The sequence below is a fragment of the Vicia villosa genome, linkage group LG3, assembly GCF_029867415.1.
Source record: "Vicia villosa cultivar HV-30 ecotype Madison, WI linkage group LG3, Vvil1.0, whole genome shotgun sequence".
NCBI lineage: Eukaryota > Viridiplantae > Streptophyta > Magnoliopsida > Fabales > Fabaceae > Vicia > Vicia villosa.
In genome coordinates, this window is record NC_081182.1 from 7120915 (window position 1) to 7144058 (window position 23144).

The 23144-nt window shown below is 33.2% G+C and overlaps 2 protein-coding genes across 2 annotated transcripts; both read left to right on the top strand.

The window, feature by feature from the left end:
- The first annotated feature begins 3859 nt into the window (after window positions 1-3859).
- On the top strand, window positions 3860-5196 carry LOC131654828 (phenylcoumaran benzylic ether reductase Betv6-like). Its single transcript, XM_058924757.1, has 4 exons — window positions 3860-4042; window positions 4139-4273; window positions 4421-4664; window positions 4764-5196. Exons 1-4 carry the CDS (start codon window positions 3860-3862, stop codon window positions 5132-5134), a joined length of 933 nt encoding a protein of 310 aa, XP_058780740.1. The 3' UTR covers window positions 5135-5196.
- A 9074-nt stretch (window positions 5197-14270) lies between these two features.
- LOC131654829 (phenylcoumaran benzylic ether reductase Betv6-like) lies at window positions 14271-15639 on the top strand. The gene is made up of 4 exons (XM_058924758.1): window positions 14271-14485; window positions 14582-14716; window positions 14864-15107; window positions 15207-15639. The coding sequence occupies exons 1-4, from the start codon at window positions 14303-14305 to the stop codon at window positions 15575-15577; spliced, it is 933 nt and encodes a 310-aa protein (XP_058780741.1). The 5' UTR covers window positions 14271-14302; the 3' UTR covers window positions 15578-15639.
- Window positions 15640-23144: the final 7505 nt, after the last annotated feature.

Here is a 23144-nt window from a genome sequence, read left to right on the forward strand (position 1 = left end):
GTACCTTCTGTACATCAGTACAACTCACGACTTGAAAGATCTTCTCAATTTCTCTTATCCATGCGTGCGCTTTGTCCGGTCCATACCCTCCTTCAAAGATCGGCGGGTTGCACCTTTGAAAGTCTCCAAAAGCACAGAACTCATCCTTTCCTCCATAACCGACATTCTCTTGCAGCGCTTGTCCAATCACACCAGTCAACCTCATCATTGCCTCAACATTAATGTCAACATTCCTTCCCGCAACCATCGTCCTAAACAACCAACAACTTGACAAAACAGTATCGATCGTGTCATATACACGAATCAAATACAACAGGATAAAAGACATTAATAACCTTGACCAACTGGTCGACCATGCTCTGATACCACTAATGTAACACCCCTTTTATACCCCAAAATAAATAAGCATATAATCAGAGAATAAGCATGCATATAACAAAAGGGTGTCACATCGATGTTTTCAAAAACTAAAAACCGACAGCATTTACTTACAATATTTGATACACCTGGTCATTTCAAATAGTACTTCTCAATTAATCATATTTATCCAGAATATGCATTCACAGCGGAAACTACTAAATACTCATGTGTTTCATAAAATGATCCATGTCCCATACCATGATCAAGTCTCAATAGTCATATCAACATAAATTAAAACATAATTCAGAATATTTGACTTAAGAGCCTATCAAACAACAAGTAGTAACATGACAGGTTCTCAAATCAAACGTAATACATAACCGAATAGAAACATGAGTTCAAATAACTAGTCTACCCAGTGTTACATGACCAGAGCATCGACTCACTACCTAATCTCCAAATAACTCGGAAGAAACTCCGACTAAGATCACACGCGAGCTACTAACTCCAGAACCTGCATGTCGCCAAACGAGGGCAACATTAAAACAGAAGGGTGAGAATACAAACCATTATGAAGAAAGTATAACGGAATACAATGGTTAAATCAACGCTTCAAATAATTAATCATACTATGTATAACCATGTAGATAATAGTAATCAACCCATATTTCACATGTTATCGAGTATACAACAAGCTTGAATAGTATAATATTTCAATTCTACTATTATATTCTCAATTAAGTACACAATCATAGTTATCACATATTCACACATTTTATCAAATATATATTCAAACTTCACTCGTTTCAATTATCAAACTCATACACATATCACAACTACATCAACTTCACATACTCAATTATCGCATAATTTTAATGTGACTCAATGCAAGATATGTGACGCTATGCATGTGGTACCGAATTGTGAACCCAAAGTTTCACCGCTTTCCGATTCAATATCTAGAATCCAAGCCACGCTTCCGATCCGGACAAGACCAAAGCCCACCAAACGTAAACATATAGTTTACCGCTTCCGATTCACTTTAGAATCTAAGCCTCGCTTATGTTTCAAAGCAAACCACCTTTGTTTCAAGGCATCCATGATATAAATGTATGTACAATATCACAAATATATGCAATTAAGATCATCTCTACCATCTTAACTTTCCGCATATCACAATAATTCAACTCTATGAATTATCCACCAATTGTACACAACATTCACAACACACACATCATTTACATACAAGAGGTCAATTAATCAATTACGATTCACACAATCCAATTAACACTAGTAACCACACTATCTCATGTTAATTCTCATTTTGCCAATTATACATGAACACACACTTTCAACATCAAGCAATTAATCATTAGAATTAATATTAACCAACTACTCATAGAGAATCAATATTAGCACAACATCATTGGCATGCAAGTATATATTTCTCAACATACATATTTAAGACAAAACACAATTACGGACAAATCCTCAAAATACCGTAATTTACCGACAAATCGAATAATTGATCTAATTCCAAATTTTATTCCAATCAATTGAACTCATTGAAATTAATTCAACTATTAATTTAACCAATTAATATCAAACTATATTAATTTAATTCACTTCTATTTCTATTCTATTTCCACTTCCTAGCATTCTATTACTCAAGATCATTTTTATTGAAAAAAAATATCGCGCTAGCTTTCTAACGCTTCGAACGGAGACTCAAACGGAGTTACGGTTAAAAAGATATGAATTGTTAAAGTTTCAACGAAAAAGCAAACACCGACATCATAAACTAACAACTCTAAACATGTCAAAATTACGTAAAACAAATAAAACTACGACTCTTAATAACTCAAAACAACTCTGATAATTTTGTTGACAACTCTAACAACTCTATTGACAATTATGTCATGATAGAAAAGAACTTAAATTAACCAAATAATTTTAAACTCTATTAATGACTCAAATTGAAATCTAAACATGCCAATTTATTTAAGTAAACAATAATATAAATTTGTTATTATATTTGATAAAAAGTAGTGTAATCTACTAAATCTATACTAGGAGTATGTTTATGTGATGATATTATTTATTTTTCTCATATAAGTAGTATGGATACTAATAGTATGTATATGTAGTAACTATTCAAATACTATCTACCTTACTTTGCCTTTAAAACATATACACTGACTATTCAGGCGATGAGTATTGCGGACAACACAGTTACCCATAGATAGAAATTGTATACCAAATTGTTAATGAAGTGATGCTACAGTGTGCATCAATTTAGTATATCTATTAAATTTTTCTATTCAATCAAACAAAACAGGATAATAGCTGCTACAGTATTGGCCACTTTGCCATTCTTCATTTAATTGTTATGTAAAGCTACAGCAGGTATACATCCATATTCAGAACCCAACTAAGCCATATATAATGGAACAAATCGGTACTTTAGTGCATATTTTTCTATAACATCGGAGCTCTATATATACAAAAACCATCGTACGCATACTGGTAACAAATTATATGTATTAAACCACATAAATTTAACACCAATAAACTCAGCAAAACATCAACTTATCATAAAACCATAGAAATTTAGGGGTTTCAACCTAAACATGTTAAAATCTAGAAATTGAAGAACAAAATTCTTAAATCATAAAGCTACCCATTGACCCAATCATACTAACCCATAATAATAAGGATTCTCCCCCTTACCTCTTCAATGTGCTTCAAACCCTAACTTTTGCCCCTTGTTGCTCTTCCCCTTTCTTCTTCTCTTAGTCTCCTTTCTCCTCTTCTTTTGCAAAAGAACAAAATTATAATACCTCTACTCTTCCAACCCTTACTATATTATTCATATTGGGCTTAACCCATATAACTCCACTTCTTAACTAATTAGGCCCAATTGATGAAATAGAGTAGTCAAATAAATAATTATGCTCCAACAAATAATATTATTACCCTTAATATTATTTTCCAATTAATCCAATTAAATCTGACTTTATTTCAAATAAATAAAATCCAATAATAATATTATTTCTAATATTATTTCTCTACATACTCCACTTTATTAATTCTTCGATTAATCGAATAAATTCCAACTTCACTTAATAATCCGAACATGTTTCTCAATAACACCGACGATCCAATTAATTATCAAAATTCGTCCAAATTAAGTAAATAAATCCTTATTTAATTTAATTACTCAGTTTAATTAAATTCGGGCTGTTACATACTTCCTATGGTCCCATTTAGAAGAAAATATTCCTTTTTTTAGATACATTAAATAAATAATGTATCGAGACAATATGTTGTCCAGATGCATTATTTATTCAATGTATCTTAAAAAGGAAACTTTTCTGATAAATGACACCGGAGGTAGTATTAAAATTTTTGCCTATAAATGAAGTGCTTGTAAGACAGGCCAAAACAGAAAAAAAATAAACTCTAAAGTAAACTAAGCATTAGTTAGCGCAAAAAATCCATGGCTGCGAAAAGCAAGATTTTGTTCATAGGAGGAACGGGTTACATTGGAAAACACTTAGTAGAAGCAAGTGCAAAAGTTGGTCATCCTACTTTTGCATTGGTCAGAGAAACCACTCTTTCTAATCCAGCCAAGGCCAATCTCCTCAATCATTTCAAAACATTAGGCGTTAATCTAGTTCCTGTAATATATTTCTCCTTTAACTTATTTTCATGAGGATATTATAGATTATGAATTTGATTTAAGGATAATTATGTTTGAAATTGGAATTAATTGCAGGGGGATTTGTACGATCATGAATCGTTGGTGAAAGCGATTAAGGAGGTGGATGTGGTGATTTCTTCGGTACGTGCGCTTCAGCTTGCGGATCAAGTGAAGATTATCGCTGCTATTAAGGAGGCCGGTAACATCAAGGTTATCTCTCCTTTTCATTATTTAATATCTTAGGTTGAAATCAGAAAGTTTGCACTTATTTAACTCAACTATTAAATATCAGTTGAAGTAAGTAAGCATTCCCTTGTTGTGAATTATTTTAATATAGGACTTGTATGTTGTTTGCAGAGGTTTTTCCCTTCGGAATTTGGGACCGACGTTGATCGTGCCCATGCGGTAGAGCCAGCAAAATCTGCATATGAAACCAAAGCCAAAATTCGACGTGCTATTGAAGCAGAAGGCATACCCTATACATACGTCTCTAGCGACTACTTTGCTGGATATTCTCTTGCCACATTAGCCCAGCCAGGACAATTTGCTCCACCTCCACCAAAAGATAAGGTTTTCATATATGGTGATGGAATTCCCAAAGGTAACAATTAACAAACAAACATTACCTTAATTTAACTTAACCTATGCGTTTTCACTTTTGTTCTTTGTAATTTTCGTGTTTGTTATTTGATTTGTGCAGCGGTGTTCAACAAGGAAGAAGACATTGCAACCTTCACTATTAGAGCTGTGGATGATCCAAGGACATTGAACAAGGTTCTATACATTAAACCCCCTAAGAACATTTACTCATTCAACGAGCTTGTGGCATTGTGGGAGAAGAAGATCGGGAAGACTCTCGAGAAAAGCTATATTCCAGAGGATAAACTTGTGAAAGATATTGAAGCTGCACCTGTTCCAATCAATGTGGTTTTAGCAATTAACCACTCTATTTTTGTGAAGGGTGATCACACCAACTTTGTGATTGAACCATCTTTCGGGGTTGAGGCTTTTGAGTTGTATCCAGATGTTAAATACACTACTGTTGAGGAGTACCTTGATCAGTTTGTTTGAGAGTTAAAAAAGTACTATGTTTCTGAATAATAATACTTGTATGAGTTGTTTGTTATTTTGGAGATTGGTGTGGAACTGTTATGCCTCCTCTACTTGTTGGTTCTTGTTTGATATGTAAACTGGTTAATGCTTAATAATAAAAAGAGAAATGATAGATTAACACCAAAATTTACATCAACACCGTGTATTGATACGGTTAGACATACATTTGTTCTTTTTAATATATTTTTTTGTCTTGATGTTTGTGTCATAGTTTATATGCTTTAAAAAAGGTTGCATTGTAGATACGGTGTATGATAATTGAATGTCAACATAACACATCTCAAACTAAAAAAGTTGTGTACACCCTCTCGTCACATTTATAAGTAAATTAATTTTTTTTGGTACTTGAACATTAATGTATGTAGTCCATATATAGATTACATGTCATACATTAATGGTCAAATATACCAAAAAAGTTAAATTTGCTTAAAAATATAACCAGAGAGTGTATTTTTTCAAAAGGTTGCATTGTTTGTGTTATGTGAGTCTTTTATGTTGTAAGTAGAAAATGAGATTTGGATCCTCACATGTTGTTTTGCTTGTCCACTCTCCTTTTCTTAATGTGATAGTTAAATGTCACACAAAGGAAACACAATAGTACAAATGAGAGGGAGAAAAAGGTGCATGAATGGTTGATATTAGAGCATGATAAAAACATGAGAGAAGCAGCATGAAAGGATCGATCTAAATTTCTTCATCCACATTGTCTTTGTTTTGCTTGCCACGATGTGATTGATAACATATGATTCATCTTAATATATCTATCTAGGTTGTTGTAGAAGTAGTATGAAACGAGAATTATTATAATCAATCGTCAGATTTAATAAACGTTTAAGATCTAAAAGTTTTATATAAATAACACCTTACTCAATCATTTTTGATACACTTATTATTCAAAATTTCTATAAAAAGTGATTCTTTATTGTGATTATCATCCATTATAAATATACTTAATATTTATTTAGGATATTATTATAAAATATACATGAAATATATTTTTTGTTAAAATTATAAATATTTTTTAAAATTAAAAGAAGAAATTCAAAATAAAACATTTAAAAAATAATATTAGTTTTAAAATAATCAAAAACATAAATTTTTTACTCGTCTGATCCCTATGTATTAAAATTCTTCTTATATACAATTATGTCATATAGTTTAAAAAAATAAATCTTAGAAAATTAATTTAATAAAAAAAAATATTTTAACGTTGTATCTCTTATTTTATAGAATCATAATTTTTTAGAATTTATACTGATAAATAAATTATTCTAGACTTAATTTTAAAAACAAATAAAATTCTTAATCTTTTAATAACAAATTATTACAATAATTAAATTGTTATTAATATATTATGAGTTTTATTTGATTTTAATAGTAAGTATAGGAAAAAATTATTTATAAAAATAAATTGTGAAAAAATATGAATCTATAAAATACGAGATGCAACGTTAAAACAATTTATTTAATTAAGTAATGATTCAAAGAGACATGTTTTAAAAAATATATTTTAATTTTTAATATTCAAAGAGTGATGTTTCTAAAATAAAATTAAGTCATATTTTATTTCTTAAAAAAGAACATCACTCTTTGAATCATAATTTAATAAGATTGATTTTTTAAAACTATATGACATAACTTCAAATAAAAATAATTTTAATATTAGGAAGATGAGTAAATAATTTTCTAAGTCTTAATCTCTTCTTCAAGAATTTGAGTTGTTGAAGAAGTAGTTGTTTCTTGTCTTAATCTCTTTTCTTAGGCTAACTTTCTTCTCCTCCTGGTTTGTTATTAAGTCTACGAGCAGTCCTTTCAATATCAGGATCAAAAAGGAGTTGATTTGCGGGTACACTTCCTCGCAGAAACAAATAGCTGAAACACTAACCAAACAAGTGAGTCAAGACTAGGAAACAAGTTTAATATTAGTAAATATATATAACACTCAAAATAATAAAACTATTGCAATGCTTATAATATCTAAATGCCAATCCCCGGCAACGACGCCATTTTGTTAAAAGGTAAGTATTTCCTTTATAATTTCCAGAGGGATTAGTGCGATATTATGGCTGTTCCACAGTTAAATATGTTTTGAGTTAAGGTTATGAAAGAGTTTGATGACATAAAATTCAGATTGCATGAAAAGTAAACAAAAACTGTAAAATAGGGTTTTGAACGATTTGAGAAAAACGTGTCAAGATTAGTTTTCGTTAACTTGCTTCATAAATATTCGATTAATCAATCGTATGAACTTATTAATGATTAATCTTAACTTTAATAACTACCATCCTATAATTCAGTTAGGCAGTTATTATAATTATCATATGGTACAGCTTGTGTACAATAGCTTAGGGTAGAGTGCTATAACTGTTGTATAAATACTCCACCATATCCAAGTTTAATGCATGAGGAATTGCTCTATTTTTCTCTCTTTATGCATTGCTCTTATTTCATAATATGGTATCACAGCAATACACATAATTCCTCTTCTTCTTCTCCGATTTTTTTCTGCAAATCTTCTTCCTCTTCCTCTTCTTCGATCCATTCTCAACATCTCTCTCATGGCTCCTCCATGCAATCCACCTTCTTTCTCCAATAATGATGCTGACTCTGTGTATTACATACACCCTAGTGAAGGTCCGAATTCGGTCAAGATCACTCCAGTTCTCACTGGTTCTAATTACCTCTCTTGGTCACGATCAATTCAACCCGCACTCGGAGCTAAGAACAAATTGGCTTTCATTGATGGTTCCATTGACGCTCCTTCATTCACTGATCTCAATTACGCTGCTTGGCAACGATGCAACTATCTTGTTCATTCTTGGCTTCTCAATTCGGTTTCTGAACCTATTGCACAAACCATCATTTTCTTGGAAAACTCTCTTGATGTTTGGATCGATCTTAAAGAGAGATTTGCCAAAGCTGATTGAATTCGTGTTGCTTCTCTTCGCACTGAACTAAACACCATGAAACAAAGTGAAAGATCCGTTCTTGATTATTATACTTCCATGCGAGGTCTATGGGAAGAATTGAATTCACATCGACCTCTTCCTGCATGCACATGCCTGCAACAGTGTAGATGTGAAGCAATGCGCTCTGCCAGATCGTTTCGTGTTGAAGATCAAATCATTCAATTCCTTACTGGTTTGAATGATCGTTTCTCTGTTATCAAATCCCAAGTTTTACTCATGGAACCTTTACCTTCCATCAATCGCATTTATTCAATGGTAGTGCAAGAAGAGAGCAATCATATAGCTCTACTTCCTAAACCTGATGCTGCAATTTTGCTTGATGAATCTGACACTCTTGTCAATGCATATGATTCAAAGAAAGTTTATGATCGTAACAAATCTAATTCTGGTTTCAAGAAAGAGACTCGTATGTGCACTCATTGCAACAGAACTGGTCACACTGTGGATGTATGTTATAGGAAGCATGGCTTTCCACCACATTTTGGCAAAAAGAATGTTTCTACCAATGCTGTTAGTTCTTCAGGTACAGAAGATGCTGCACCATTGAATACTGAAGGTGGAAGTTCTTCAACTATTCAAGCTAGTTTTACTGAAGATCAACTTACTCAGTTAATTAGCTTGCTTCAAAACTCTAATTTGATGCCTCATATTACACCTTCTAGCCAAACCTTTAACCATGTCCCTAGTTATAATCAAATCTTCAGTAATCATGAGTCAAAGTCAGGTATTCGTTTGATACCCAACTTGATTTGTTCTAGTCATGCTTACTCTAATTTCTGATTGTTAGATTCAGGTGCAAACGATCATGTATGCTCTTCTATTAGATTTTTTCAAACTTACTCTTCCATATCACCTGTCCATGTTAGTCTCCCAAATGGTAATTCAGTCATAGCTAGATTTGCTGGTACTGTAGTTTTCTCTCCTCAGCTATATCTCACTAATGTGTTGCACATTCCTGAATTTTCTCTTAATCTTATTTCTGTTTCTAAAATGTGCAAAGATCTACAATGCACCTTACAATTCTTTGATCACAAATGTATTGTGCAGGACATAAAATCACAGAAGATGATTGGTTCGGCTAGTGAAATTGATGGTTTATACAAACTCTTGCATGACGGTCACTCAAACATCAGTCCTTCAAACAATCCTTCCACACCTTTTGCAGATTCTCATGTCAACATTAACCAAGTCACTACCATCCCTCTCCAAGCCCTATGGCACTTTAGATTAGGACATTTATCTCCTACTCGATTGTGTAAAATGTCTCAATTGTATCCCAATATTACACATGAAAATAATGGAGTTTGTGACATTTGTCATTTTGCTAGACATAGGAAGTTACCTTACCAGCCAAGTAACTCTAGAGCTCAAGTTCCTTTTGAATTAATCCACTTTAACATATGGGGCCCCTTGGCTATTTCTGCTATCCATGGTCACAAGTATTTTCTCACTTTACTTGATGACTTTACTCGTTTTACATGGATCATTCTCTTAAAATCCAAAGCTGAAGTTTCCAAACATGTTCAGCATTTTGTTTCCTTAATTGAGAATCAGTTTCATACTTGCCCTAAATTCATTAGAACTGATAATGGGCCTGAGTTCTTAATGCCTGATTTTTACTTGACCAAAGGCATTATCCATCATAGGTCTTGTGTAGAATCCCCACAACAAAAAGGGAGAGTTGAACGTAAACATCAACACATCCTCAACGTTGGTCGTGCATTACTTTTTCAGTCCAAACTCCCAAAACATTTCTGGTCCTATGCCATATCCTATGCCACTTACATCATAAACAGAATTAACACTCCTCTCTTACAAAATCAGTCACCCTTCCAAAAACTATACAATACTCTCCCTGATGTTAACAAAATCAAAGTCTTTGGATCTTTATGTTTCGCTTCCACACTCTTGAATCATAGAACCAAACTCTCCTATCGAGCTCGGAAGTCCATCTTCCTTGGTTACCAACTTGGTTTCAAAGGCTATGTCCTACTTGATCTATCCAACAATGAGATTTTCATCTCTAGAAATGTAACATTCTATGAGCATATTCTACCCTACCACTCTACTTCTCATAACTCTTCTCCTTCTTGGGATTATGTCACTGATTCCTCTCACCCTACACTAAGCCCTAACTATCATAACTCTTCTCCTATTGATGATAGTGTTGATTCTGATCCTCTCCCTAACCATACCTCTTCCCGTAATGCAGAATCTTCACCTGTTGACACAGATCCACAACCTAATCCTCGTACTTCCTCTAGAATCCGTCATAAACCCTCCCATTTGCAAGATTATGTTTGTGCCTCATTTCATGATGCTCATAACCAATCATCCTCAGGTACAATATATTCCATCTCTAATTTTTTATCTTATTCTAAGCTTTCCCCTGATCATCGTCATTTTTCACTTTCCAATACCACTAATAGTGAACCTAAAACATTTAATGAGGCTAACAAGTTTGAGTGTTGGAGACAAGCTATGCAAACTGAGTTAGCTGCCTTGGATAACACTGGTATTTGGACAATCGTGGATCTTCCTCCTAATGTCAAACCTATTGGGTGTCGGTGGGTTTACAAAATCAAGCACCATGCAGATGGAAGTATAGAACGCTTCAAAGAACGCTTAGTTGCGAAAGGCTATAACCAGATCGAGGGCTTGGACTATACGGACACATTTTCACCAGTTGTTAAACTTACAACCGTCAGACTTTTCTTAGCTCTTGCCTCTATCAACTCTTGGCACTTACACCAGCTTGACGTCAACAACGCTTTTCTGCATGGAGAGTTGCATGAAACTGTTTACATGATTATTCCACCGGGTGTCGTTACTCACAAGAAAAACCAAGTTTGTCATTTGTCCAAATCTCTGTATGGCCTCAAACAGGCTAGTCGTCAATGGTATGAAAAACTGACCTCGTTACTTGTACAACATGGATACCATGAAGCCACATCTGATCATTCCTTGTTTGTCAAGTATTCCAACACAAATATTACCATACTGCTTGTATACGTTGACGACATTTTACTTGCAGGAAATTCTCTTAATGAGTTCATCTTCATCAAGAACACTTTGCATGCAGCCTTCAGGATTAAGGATCTAGGCATTATAAAGTATTTTCTTGGCTTAGAGATTGCTCATTCTTCTAAAGGCATTTCCGTATGCCAGCGAAAATATTGCCTTGATCTCCTCACAGATTCAGGCTTCCTCGGTTCAAAACCTGCTTCCACTCCCTCTGATCGTTTCATCAGACTTTGTTTTGATGATGCTGAATCTTTTTCTGACATCCCTGCTTATCGAAGACTCATTGGCCGTCTCATATACCTCAACACCACACGACCAGATATCACCTTCATTACTCAGCAGTTGAGTCAATTCCTATCCAAACCTTCGATAACTCATCACAATGCTGCTTGTAGAGTCCTTCGATACCTTAAATCATGTCCTGGCAGAGGTTTATTTTTTCCACGGAACTCAAAACTGTGCTTACTTGGTTTCTCTGATGCCGATTGGGCTGGCTGCAAAGACACTTGTCGTTCCATCTCGGGATCATGTTTCTTTCTTGGACAATCCCTAATCTCGTGGCGCACAAAGAAGCAACAGACTGTCTCCAGATCCTCCTCTGAAGCCGAGTATCGCGCTCTTGCTGCTGCCACTTGTGAGCTCCAATGGCTTTTATATCTCCTCCGTGACTTACGTGTTTCATGTGATAAGCCACCCGTGTTATATTGTGATAACCAAAGCGCCTTTCATATAGCTGCCAACCCCGTTTTCCATGAGCGCACTAAGAATTTGGAGATTGATTGTCACATCGTTCGTGAAAAATTCATGGCTGGGATTATGAAGCTTCTTCCTATTTCCTCCAAGAGCCAACTCGCAGACTTTTTTACCAAGTCTCTACTGCCTCAACCATTCAATTTTCTCATGTCCAATTTGAACTTGATCAACATTTATCAAGCATCAAATTGAGGGAGGCTCTTAACTGTAATAACTACCATCCTATAATTCAGTTAGGCAGTTATTATAGTTATCATATGGTACAGCTTGTGTACAATAGCTTAGGGTAGAGTGCTCTAACTGTTGTATAAATACTCCACCATATCCAAGTTTAATGCAGGAGGAATTGCTCTATTTCTCTCTCTTTATGCATTGCTCTTATTTCATAATAATTAATACAACCACGTACCCTCTCGATAGCGTTTATCTCTAAAGCGATATCATGAATATTATCTTATTAATCATTAGATGATCTCTCATGCCAACAATAAACATGATAATCTTATTAAAAACTTGATACAAGTGATTATCAACTCACAAATCTATCTATCTCCCGAGTTTATTTATTGATAGATGAATATCTTTTAGGTCAAGGTTTGAAACATATCTCTCAATATATTTATTTAATGGTAATTCAAAATTATATTAGGCGCCATCATTATTATGCTATAAACATAAAAAAACTTTGCTATAAACATAAAAAATCAATATTATTTTGCTATAAATTTAACATAAAAAAAACTTTAATCATCTTTATAATTTTTAAGTTAAATTAAAGTTTTGGTCCCTCTATTCTTTCTGATTCACAAAATTAGTCCCTTTATTTTAAATTCAAACAATGTTGGACCCCCTATTTTATATATTTTAAAAACAAATTTGAAATATATTCTCTCTAGTATTTATAATAAGAGAAAATTTTCTTTTTAAATTTATTAAATAAATAATATTGAAAATTATTAAATTTGAAAACTAAAATTACTTTAATAAAAATCAAAAGAAATAATACCGAAATCCAAACTCAAATCATGCTTTCGGATAATATTTGTCAAAATATGTTAAGAGATCAATATATTTATTTAAAAAATTTAAAAAACTGTATAGAAGACCAATATTTTGTGTACTTAAATATTATATTCCTTCTAGTCTTTAATATAAATTTATTTTTTAAGTTCAGTGATGAATCAATGTATTTGGACTATGCAGTCCAAATATATTTATTGTTCAATGAATTTAGTTTTTTTTTTTCTTATATTAAAGACAATATATAATAATAGAGAGAAAATATATTACTAGATGAAAATATAGATGAACAATATTTCGTATAGTTAAAAATTATAATAGATTGAAAATGTAAAACAAGATGTAAAGAATATTTTAAAAATATATAGAAGTAATAATATTTGAAAATTTTAAACTCATTTTTATGATTATAAAATAAAATTATAAAAATTATATTGTTTTGTATTTTAATTAACATCTAAAGTAAAAATAAAAATATGAAGATAAACATTAAAAGAAAATAGAAGTTAATTGAAATAAACCGACTGTGTACACTGACCGTAATCGTAACTGTCGAATCTTAAATCATGTTTAAATTTTATTTTGATTATATATAAAATAATAATTTAGAATGATTGTGATGGATTGATATTTTTACACTGAGTGAGTGACACTCCATAACAATTAATCCCAAGAAAATAAGAACATGATCAGTTTAATCATATTTTATAAATAATCACAAAAATTAATTTGTTCATAAAACCCATCTTTATTTCAAATATTGAAACTTCGGTATCATTTTGTTTATATACTAAAATATTTATTTTCTTTATAAATTGATTTTTTATATAAGTTATTTTTAAATTTTAAATATAAACAAAATTCAAAATGTATATTGTCAAAATCTAGAATAAATTCATTTTTATTTTTATATTATATCTTAGAGTATAGCATAAGAAAGAAAAGCAAGGGTATAATCATAATACTCCATCCGTCCCAAATTATAAGAGAAATTCACTTTTTAGATTCATCGAATAATTAATGTATCTGGTCTGTATATAGACCAGATACATTAGTTATTCAATGAATCAAAAAAGAGAATTTCTCTTATAATTTGGGACACAGGGAGTACTTCCTATGGTCCCATTTAGAAGAAAATATTCCTTTTTTTTAGATACATTAAATAAATAATGTATCGAGACAATATGTTGTCCAGATGCATTATTTATTCAATGTATCTTAAAAAGGAAACTTTTCTGATAAATGACACCGGAGGTAGTATTAAAATTTTTGCCTATAAATGAAGTGCTTGTAAGACAGGCCAAAACAGAAAAAAAATAAACTCTAAAGTAAACTAAGCATTAGTTAGCGCAAAAAATCCATGGCTGCGAAAAGCAAGATTTTGTTCATAGGAGGAACGGGTTACATTGGAAAACACTTAGTAGAAGCAAGTGCAAAAGCTGGTCATCCTACTTTTGCATTGGTCAGAGAAACCACTCTTTCTAATCCAGCCAAGGCCAATCTCCTCAATCATTTCAAAACATTAGGCGTTAATCTAGTTCCTGTAATATATTTCTCCTTTAACTTATTTTCATGAGGATATTATAGATTATGAATTTGATTTAAGGATAATTATGTTTGAAATTGGAATTAATTGCAGGGGGATTTGTACGATCATGAATCGTTGGTGAAAGCGATTAAGGAGGTGGATGTGGTGATTTCTTCGGTACGTGCGCTTCAGCTTGCGGATCAAGTGAAGATTATCGCTGCTATTAAGGAGGCCGGTAACATCAAGGTTGTCTCTCCTTTTCATTATTTAATAGCTTAGGTTGAAATCAGAAAGTTTGCACTTATTTAACTCAACTATTAAATATCAGTTGAAGTAAGTAACCATTCCCTTGTTGTGAATTATTTTAATATAGGACTTGTATGTTGTTTGCAGAGGTTTTTCCCTTCGGAATTTGGGACCGACGTTGATCGTGCCCATGCGGTAGAGGCAGCAAAATCTGCATATGAAACCAAAGCCAAAATTCGACGTGCTATTGAAGCAGAAGGCATACCCTATACATACGTCTCTAGCGACTACTTTGCTGGATATTCTCTTGCCACATTAGCCCAGCCAGGACAATTTGCTCCACCTCCACCAAAAGATAAGGTTTTCATATATGGTGATGGAATTCCCAAAGGTAACAATTAACAAACAAACATTACCTTAATTTAACTTAACCTATGCGTTTTCACTTTTGTTCTTTGTAATTTTCGTGTTTGTTATTTGATTTGTGCAGCGGTGTTCAACAAGGAAGAAGACATTGCAACCTTCACTATTAGAGCTGTGGATGATCCAAGGACATTGAACAAGGTTCTATACATTAAACCCCCTAAGAACATTTACTCATTCAACGAGCTTGTGGCGTTGTGGGAGAAGAAGATTGGGAAGACTCTCGAGAAAAGCTATATTCCAGAGGATAAACTTGTGAAAGATATTGAAGCTGCACCTGTTCCAATCAATGTGGTTTTAGCAATTAACCACTCTATTTTTGTGAAGGGTGATCACACCAACTTTGTGATTGAACCATCTTTCGGGGTTGAGGCTTTTGAGTTGTATCCAGATGTTAAATACACTACTGTTGAGGAGTACCTTGATCAGTTTGTTTGAGAGTTAAAAAAGTACTATGTTTCTGAATAATAATACTTGTATGAGTTGTTTGTTATTTTGGAGATTGGTGTGGAACTGTTATGCCTCCTCTACTTGTTGGTTCTTGTTTGATATGTAAACTGGTTAATGCTTAATAATAAAAAGAGAAATGATAGATTAACACCAAAATTTACATCAACACCGTGTATTGATACGGTTAGACATACATTTGTTCTTTTTAATATATTTTTTTGTCTTGATGTTTGTGTCATAGTTTATATGCTTTAAAAAAGGTTGCATTGTAGATACGGTGTATGATAATTGAATGTCAACATAACACATCTCAAACTAAAAAAGTTGTGTACACCCTCTCGTCACATTTATAAGTAAATTAATTTTTTTTGGTACTTGAACATTAATGTATGTAGTCCATATATAGATTACATGTCATACATTAATGGTCAAATATACCAAAAAAGTTAAATTTGCTTAAAAATATAACCATAGAGTGTATTTTTTCAAAAGGTTGCATTGTTTGTGTTATGTGAGTCTTTTATGTTGTAAGTAGAAAATGAGATTTTGATCCTCACATGTTGTTTTGCTTGTCCACTCTCCTTTTCCTAATGTGATAGTTAAATGTCACACAAAGGAAACACAATAGTACAAATGAGAGGGAGAAAAAGGTGCATGAATGGTTGATATTAGAGCATGATAAAAACATGAGAGAAGCAGCATGAGAGGATCGATCTAAATTTCTTCATCCACATTGTCTTTGTTTTGCTTGCCACGATGTGATTGATAACATATGATTCATCTTAATATATCTATCTAGGTTGTTGTAGAAGTAATATGAAACGAGAATTATTATAATCAATCGTCAGATTTAATAAACGTTTAAGATCTAAAAGTTTTATATAAATAACACCTTACTCAATCATTTTTGATACACTTATTATTCAAAATTTCTATAAAAAGTGATTCTTTATTGTGATTATCATCCATTATAAATATACTTAATATTTATTTAGGATATTATTATAAAATATACATGAAATATATTTTTTGTTAAAATTATAAATATTTTTTAAAATTAAAAGAAGAAATTCAAAATAAAACATTTAAAAAATAATATTAGTTTTAAAATAATCAAAAACATAAATTTTTTACTCGTCTGATCCCTATGTATTAAAATTCTTCTTATATACAATTATGTCATATAGTTTAAAAAAATAAATCTTAGAAAATTAATTTAATAAAAAAAAATATTTTAACGTTGTATCTCTTATTTTATAGAATCATAATTTTTTAGAATTTATACTGATAAATAAATTATTCTAGACTTAATTTTAAAAACAAATAAAATTCTTAATCTTTTAATAACAAATTATTGCAATAATTAAATTTTTATTAATATAATATGAGTTTTATTTGATTTTAATAGTAAGTATAGAAAAAATTTATTTATAAAAATAAATTGTGAAAAAATATGAATCTATAAAATACGAGATGCAACGTTAAAAGAGTTTATTTAATTAAGTAATGATTCAAAGAGACATGTTTTAAAAAATATATTTTAATTTTTAATATTCAAAGAGTGATGTTTCTAAAATAAAATTAAGTCATATTTTATTTCTTAAAAATAAACATCACTCTTTGAATCATAATTTAATAAGATTGATTTTTTAAAACTATATGACATAACTTCAAATAAAAATAATTTTAATATTAGGAAGATGAGTAAATAATTTTCTAAGTCTTAATCTCTTCTTCAAGAATTTGAGTTGTTGAAGAAGTAGTTGTTTCTTGTCTTAATCTCTTTTCTTAGGCTAACTTTCTTCTCCTCCTGGTTTGTTATTAAGTCTACGAGCAGTCCTTTCAATATCAGGATCAAAAAGGAGTTGATTTGCGGGTACACTTCCTCGCAGAAACAAATAGCTGAAACACTAACCAAACAAGTGAGTCAAGACTAGGAAACAAGTTTAATATTAGTAAATATATATAACACTCAAAATAATAAAACTATTGCAATGCTTATAATATCTAAATGCCAATCCCCGACAACGACGCCATTTTGTTAAAAGGGAAGTATTTCCTTTATAATTTCCACAGGGATTAGTGCGATATTATGGCTGTTCTACAGTTAAATATGTTTTGAGTTAAGGTTATGAAAGAGTTTGATGACATAAAATTCAGATTGCATGAAAAGTAAACAAAAACTGTAAAATAGGGTTTTGAACGATTTGAGAAAAACGTGTCAAGATTAGTTTTCGTTAACTTGCTTCATAAATATTCGATTAATCAATCGTATGAACTTATTAATGATTAATCTTAACTTTAATAACTACCATCCTATAATTCAGTTAGGCAGTTATTATAATTATCATATGGTATAGCTTGTGTACAATAGCTTAGGGTAGAGTGCTATAACTGTTGTATAAATACTCCACCATATCCAAGTTTAATGCATGAGGAATTGCTCTATTTTTCTCTCTTTATGCATTGCTCTTATTTCATAATATGGTATCACAGCAATACACATAATTCCTCTTCTTCTTCTCCGATTTTTTTCTGCAAATCTTCTTCCTCTTCCTCTTCTTCGATCCATTCTCAACATCTCTCTCATGGCTCCTCCACGCAATCCACCTTCTTTCTCCAATAATGATGCTGACTCTGTGTATTACATACACCCTAGTGAAGGTCCGAATTTGGTCAAGATCACTCCAGTTCTCACTGGTTCTAATTACCTCTCTTGGTCACGATCAATTCAACGCGCACTCGGAGCTAAGAACAAATTGGCTTTCATTGATGGTTCCATTGACGCTCCTTCATTCACTGATCTCAATTACGCTGCTTGGCAACGATGCAACTATCTTGTTCATTCTTGGCTTCTCAATTCGGTTTCTGAACCTATTGCACAAACCATCGTTTTCTTGGAAAACTCTCTTGATGTTTGTGTTAGAACAAGATTTGTTCTTATCAATTATCTTAGTTTTGATGATAACAATAATATGAATTTTGCTTAAGATAATATGGTACTCTAATCCAATGCAATTTCCCTTTCAGGAAATATATAAAGAGTACGCATAATTCAGCGCTCAGAAGATGTGTCTCAAATGGTTCAGCATGCAACATCAGAACATGGTCTGGCAAGACATCAGAAGATGGTCGAAGCAGAATCAGAACATGGGTCTATGGAAGCATCAGAAGAACATGAGATCAGAAGCACTGAAGATCAGAAGATGGTATCACGCTCAGAAGCACTTCAAGGTCAGAAGATCAGAAGATGCTGTGCACCAAGCTGTTTGACTCTGATGATATTCAAACGTCGTATTCACAAACATCAGATCAGAAGGAAGTACACGTGGCAGACTACGCTGACTGACAAAAGGAACGTTAAAGCTACTAAAGGCTACGTCAGTAGACACAGCGTGAACAAGGCTCGAGGTAGTTGACAAAAGCGTATAACATTAAATGCAAAGCTGTACGGAACACGCAAAGCATTAAATGCATTCAACGGTCATCTTCTCAACGCCTATAAATATGAAGTTCTGATGAGAAGCAAGGTTAACGATCCTGAACAAAGACAATTCAAATTAACTTGCTGAAACGCTGTTCAAATCAAAACTCAGAATCTTCATCTTCATCAAAGCTCACTACATTGCTGTTGTAATATATTAGTGAGATTAAGCTTAAACGATTAAGAGAAATATCACAGTTGTGATTATCGCTTTTAAGAAGCATTTGTAAACTCTTAGAATTGATTACATTAAGTTGTAAGGAACTAGAGTGATCGTGTGATCAGTATACTCTAGGAAGTCTTGGCAGTTGGCTGAGCAGTTTGTAACTAGAGTGATCAGGTTGATCAGAATACTCTAGAGGAAGTCTTAGCAGTTGGCTGAGCAGAAAGTCTTAGGAGTGAACTAAGCCTAGAGTGATCGTGTTGATCAGTAGACTCTAGAAAAGTCTTAGGAGTGAACTAAGCAGTTGTTCCTGGAGTGATCAGTGTGTGATCAGAAGACTCTGGAAGACTTAGTTGCGGCTAAGTGGAAAACCATTGTAATCCGTGCGATTAGTGGATTAAATCCTCAGTTGAGGTAAATCATCTCTGCGGGGGTGGACTGGAGTAGCTTCGTTAACAGCGAACCAGGATAAAAATAATTGTGCATTTTATTTTTATCGTCCAAGATTTAAAGTTACACTTATTCAATCCCCCCCTTTCTAAGTGTTTTTCTATCCTTCAATTGGCATCAGAGCGCCGGTTCTAAGGTGCAAGCACTTAACCGTGTTTAGAAAAGATTCAGGAAGAGAAAAACGCTTCATTTAAAAGATGGTTGATGAAAGTGAAAGGACTACACCTACACCTGCATCTACATCTGGCTCTGCTGAGCAATACAACGGTAACAATGGTTATACTAGACCGCCGGTATTTGATGGTGAAAACTTTGAATACTGGAAAGATAAACTGGAAAGTTACTTTCTGGGTCTAGATGGTGATCTATGGGATCTTCTGATGGATGGTTACAAACATCCTGTGAATGCCAGAGGCGTAAAGCTGTCAAGGCAAGAAATGAATGATGATCAAAAGAAGCTTTTCAGGAATCATCATAAATGTAGAACTGTCTTGCTGAATGCTATCTCTCATGCTGAGTATGAGAAGATATCTAACAGGGAAACGGCCTATGATATATATGAGTCCTTGAAAATGACTCATGAAGGAAACGCTCAAGTCAAGGAGACCAAAGCTCTAGCCTTAATCCAGAAGTATGAAGCCTTCAAGATGGAGGATGATGAAGACATTGAAAAGATGTTTTCGAGATTTCAAACTCTGACTGCTGGATTGAGAGTTCTTGACAAGGGATACACCAAGGCTGATCACGTAAAGAAGATCATCAGAAGCTTACCCAGAAGATGGGGTCCTATGGTGACTGCATTCAAGATTGCAAAGAATCTGAATGAAGTTTCTCTGGAAGAGCTGATCAGTGCCTTGAGAAGCCATGAGATTGAGCTGGATGCAAATGAGCCTCAAAAGAAAGGTAAGTCTATTGCATTAAAATCTAATATCAAGAAATGCACTAACGCTTTTCAGGCTAGAGAAGAAGATCCTGAAGAATCAGAATCTGAAGAAGAAGATGAACTGTCCATGATTTCCAGAAGGCTAAATCAACTCTGGAAGACCAAGCAAAGGAAGTTCAGAGGCTTCAGAAGTTCGAGGAAATTTGAACGTGGAGAATCTTCTGATGAAAGAAGATTTGACAAGAAGAAGGTCATGTGCTATGAATGCAATGAGCCTGGACACTACAAGAATGAATGTCCAAATCTTCAGAAGGAAAGTCCCAAGAAAAAGTTTCATAAGAAGAAAGGTCTTATGGCAACCTGGGATGAGTCAGAAGATGATTCAGAAGATGAGCAGGCCAACTGTGCGCTGATGGCGACAGAAGATGACGGATCAGAATCTACATCAGAATCAGATTCTGAAGAGGTATTTTCTGAACTTACTAGAGATGAGTTAGTTTCCGGATTAACTGAACTTCTGGAATCCAAGTCTCAGATTTGTATTAAATACAAAAAGCTGAAAAAGCTATTTGAATTTGAAACAAAGAGGCTTGAATTGGAAAATTCTGAATTGAAAGATAAACTTTTAAAATTATCCAATGATGTTGGATCTCCTTCTAATTCAGAAAAATCCACTCCCAGTCTAAACCATATTCTGAAAGAATATGATCTAAGTTTCAGGAAGTTCTTATCTAGAAGTATTGGCAGAAGTCAGCTAGCTTCTATGATATATGCTGTGTCTGGAAACAAAAGAGTTGGCATTGGTTATGAGGGTGAAACCCCATACAAACTTGAACCTGTTGATGAAATGAAACTCACATACAAGCCATTGTATGATCAGTTCAAGTATGACCACTCTCATGATATTAGGCACACTTCACATGCACAAAGTTTTCACATTACACACACTAAGAAGCATGTGACACAACCTAGGAAATATCATGAAACTCACATTAAGAATTATCATGCTGTTCCTCCTATTGCTTATAATGTCAAACCCAAGTTCAATCAGAACTTGAGAAAATCTAACAAGAAAGGACCCAAGAAGATGTGGGTACCAAAGAAAAAGATTATTTCTTTTGCAGATTCTCTTGATAACAAAGAAGACAACATTCAACATGACATGACACCTGGATTCAAGTTGGTCTCAACACTTGAAGGGAAGAAAGATTGTCTTTCAAGTTCTGGTTCTTAAATCTGTTGAAGAAACTTTGTTTGTAGGAATTCAGAAAAGAAAGTTTATTAGTCTTGGAACCATCTGTTTTGTTTGTTTCTAAAGCATTGATGTTTCATTCTTGATTATTCTGAATGCTCTAAATGCTACAGAATATACAACATTGAAACATTGATTGTGGACAAATCAATAAACATCTGTTTTGATGATAAACTTGTTTCTGATGAAACAAAGAGCTTAAGAATTTCTGCAGATACAGTTTTGTCTTATCAGAAGCTGCAGAACAAAGAAGTAAACCTCCAGAAGCTGTGTTCATCAGAAGCAATGGATCAGAAGATCATTCAGACTTATATCAGCACACTTCAGAAGGAGTATTTCCAGAAGAGAAACTTGATCAACTCAGAAGCAGTGATCAGAATTTGAAGGCGTAAAATCTCTCTGATATTTACAGCTGTCATCTATTATCTGATGATGAACACGTGTCTGTACGGTTTGTACAAAGCGTGCAGTTGAAAAGACGCCGACCTAAGTAACTGTTTTAAATCATTTCATTTACCACGTTCTCTCTCCTCACGTCACTCATCATTTAATAAAATTGATTTCTCTTGATTCTGAAACTGTTCAGTTTAATTTTTTATTTTTTAAATCCGTTCCTATATATTCATTTCAAATCATCTCATATTTTTTTCGCTCCCTTGTCTCACTTTCTTCCTGCATACATTCTGTCTGAAAGCCTCTTAGTATTTCTGAAACCCTAACCGAAAACCCAATTTTTGTTCTTCTCTCTTGATCGTTCTGGTTCAATGGCTGCTTCTTCATCTCATTTTGCTGGTTCATCTACTCTTCTTCATATGCACGATGAAACACACCAGGAACTCACCCCTGTTGTTGCATGCTCCATTCCCAAAGACAAATTGGAAGTTTTGTGTGAACTCATGGTCGACTTTGATAACCTTGAAGAAAATCAATTTCATCTTAAAGAAGACATCATCTTTCAAGGATGGACCTCGTTGTTTGCTGAGTTCGTTGGCCCTGTTTATCCGGATCTTGTCAAAGAGTTCTGGGTACATGCTGTGGTTGCACCAAAAGCTATACTCTCCTTCGTCCATGGAAAGTCTGTCGTTGTTACTGAAAACATCCTAAGAGTGATGTTTGATCTGAAAAATCCTGAAGGGGCTTTTGAATCTGATCAAAGAGAAGATGTGGAAGATATTCTATCCACTCTCTATTCAAATGTCAAGAAAACTACACATGTTAAGAATTTGAAAGATATCTACAGAATCTGGACAAAGATCCTTCTCGGGTGTTTCTACCATAGGAAATCAACTCATGCCTCGGACTTCATCAGTAATGATCAAAGGT

Excerpts from the sequence above, each read along its gene's own strand:
- LOC131654828 (XM_058924757.1), top strand. The coding sequence starts at position 3,860 with ATGGCTGCGAAAAGCAAGATTTTGTTCATAGGAGGAACGGGTTACATT. Across the intron at positions 4,043-4,138 it reads TAGGCGTTAATCTAGTTCCT|GGGGATTTGTACGATCATGA; the intron begins GTAATATATTTC and ends AATTAATTGCAG. Across the intron at positions 4,274-4,420 it reads AGGAGGCCGGTAACATCAAG|AGGTTTTTCCCTTCGGAATT; the intron begins GTTATCTCTCCT and ends TGTTGTTTGCAG.
- LOC131654829 (XM_058924758.1), top strand. The coding sequence starts at position 14,303 with ATGGCTGCGAAAAGCAAGATTTTGTTCATAGGAGGAACGGGTTACATT. Across the intron at positions 14,717-14,863 it reads AGGAGGCCGGTAACATCAAG|AGGTTTTTCCCTTCGGAATT; the intron begins GTTGTCTCTCCT and ends TGTTGTTTGCAG. Across the intron at positions 15,108-15,206 it reads TGGTGATGGAATTCCCAAAG|CGGTGTTCAACAAGGAAGAA; the intron begins GTAACAATTAAC and ends TGATTTGTGCAG.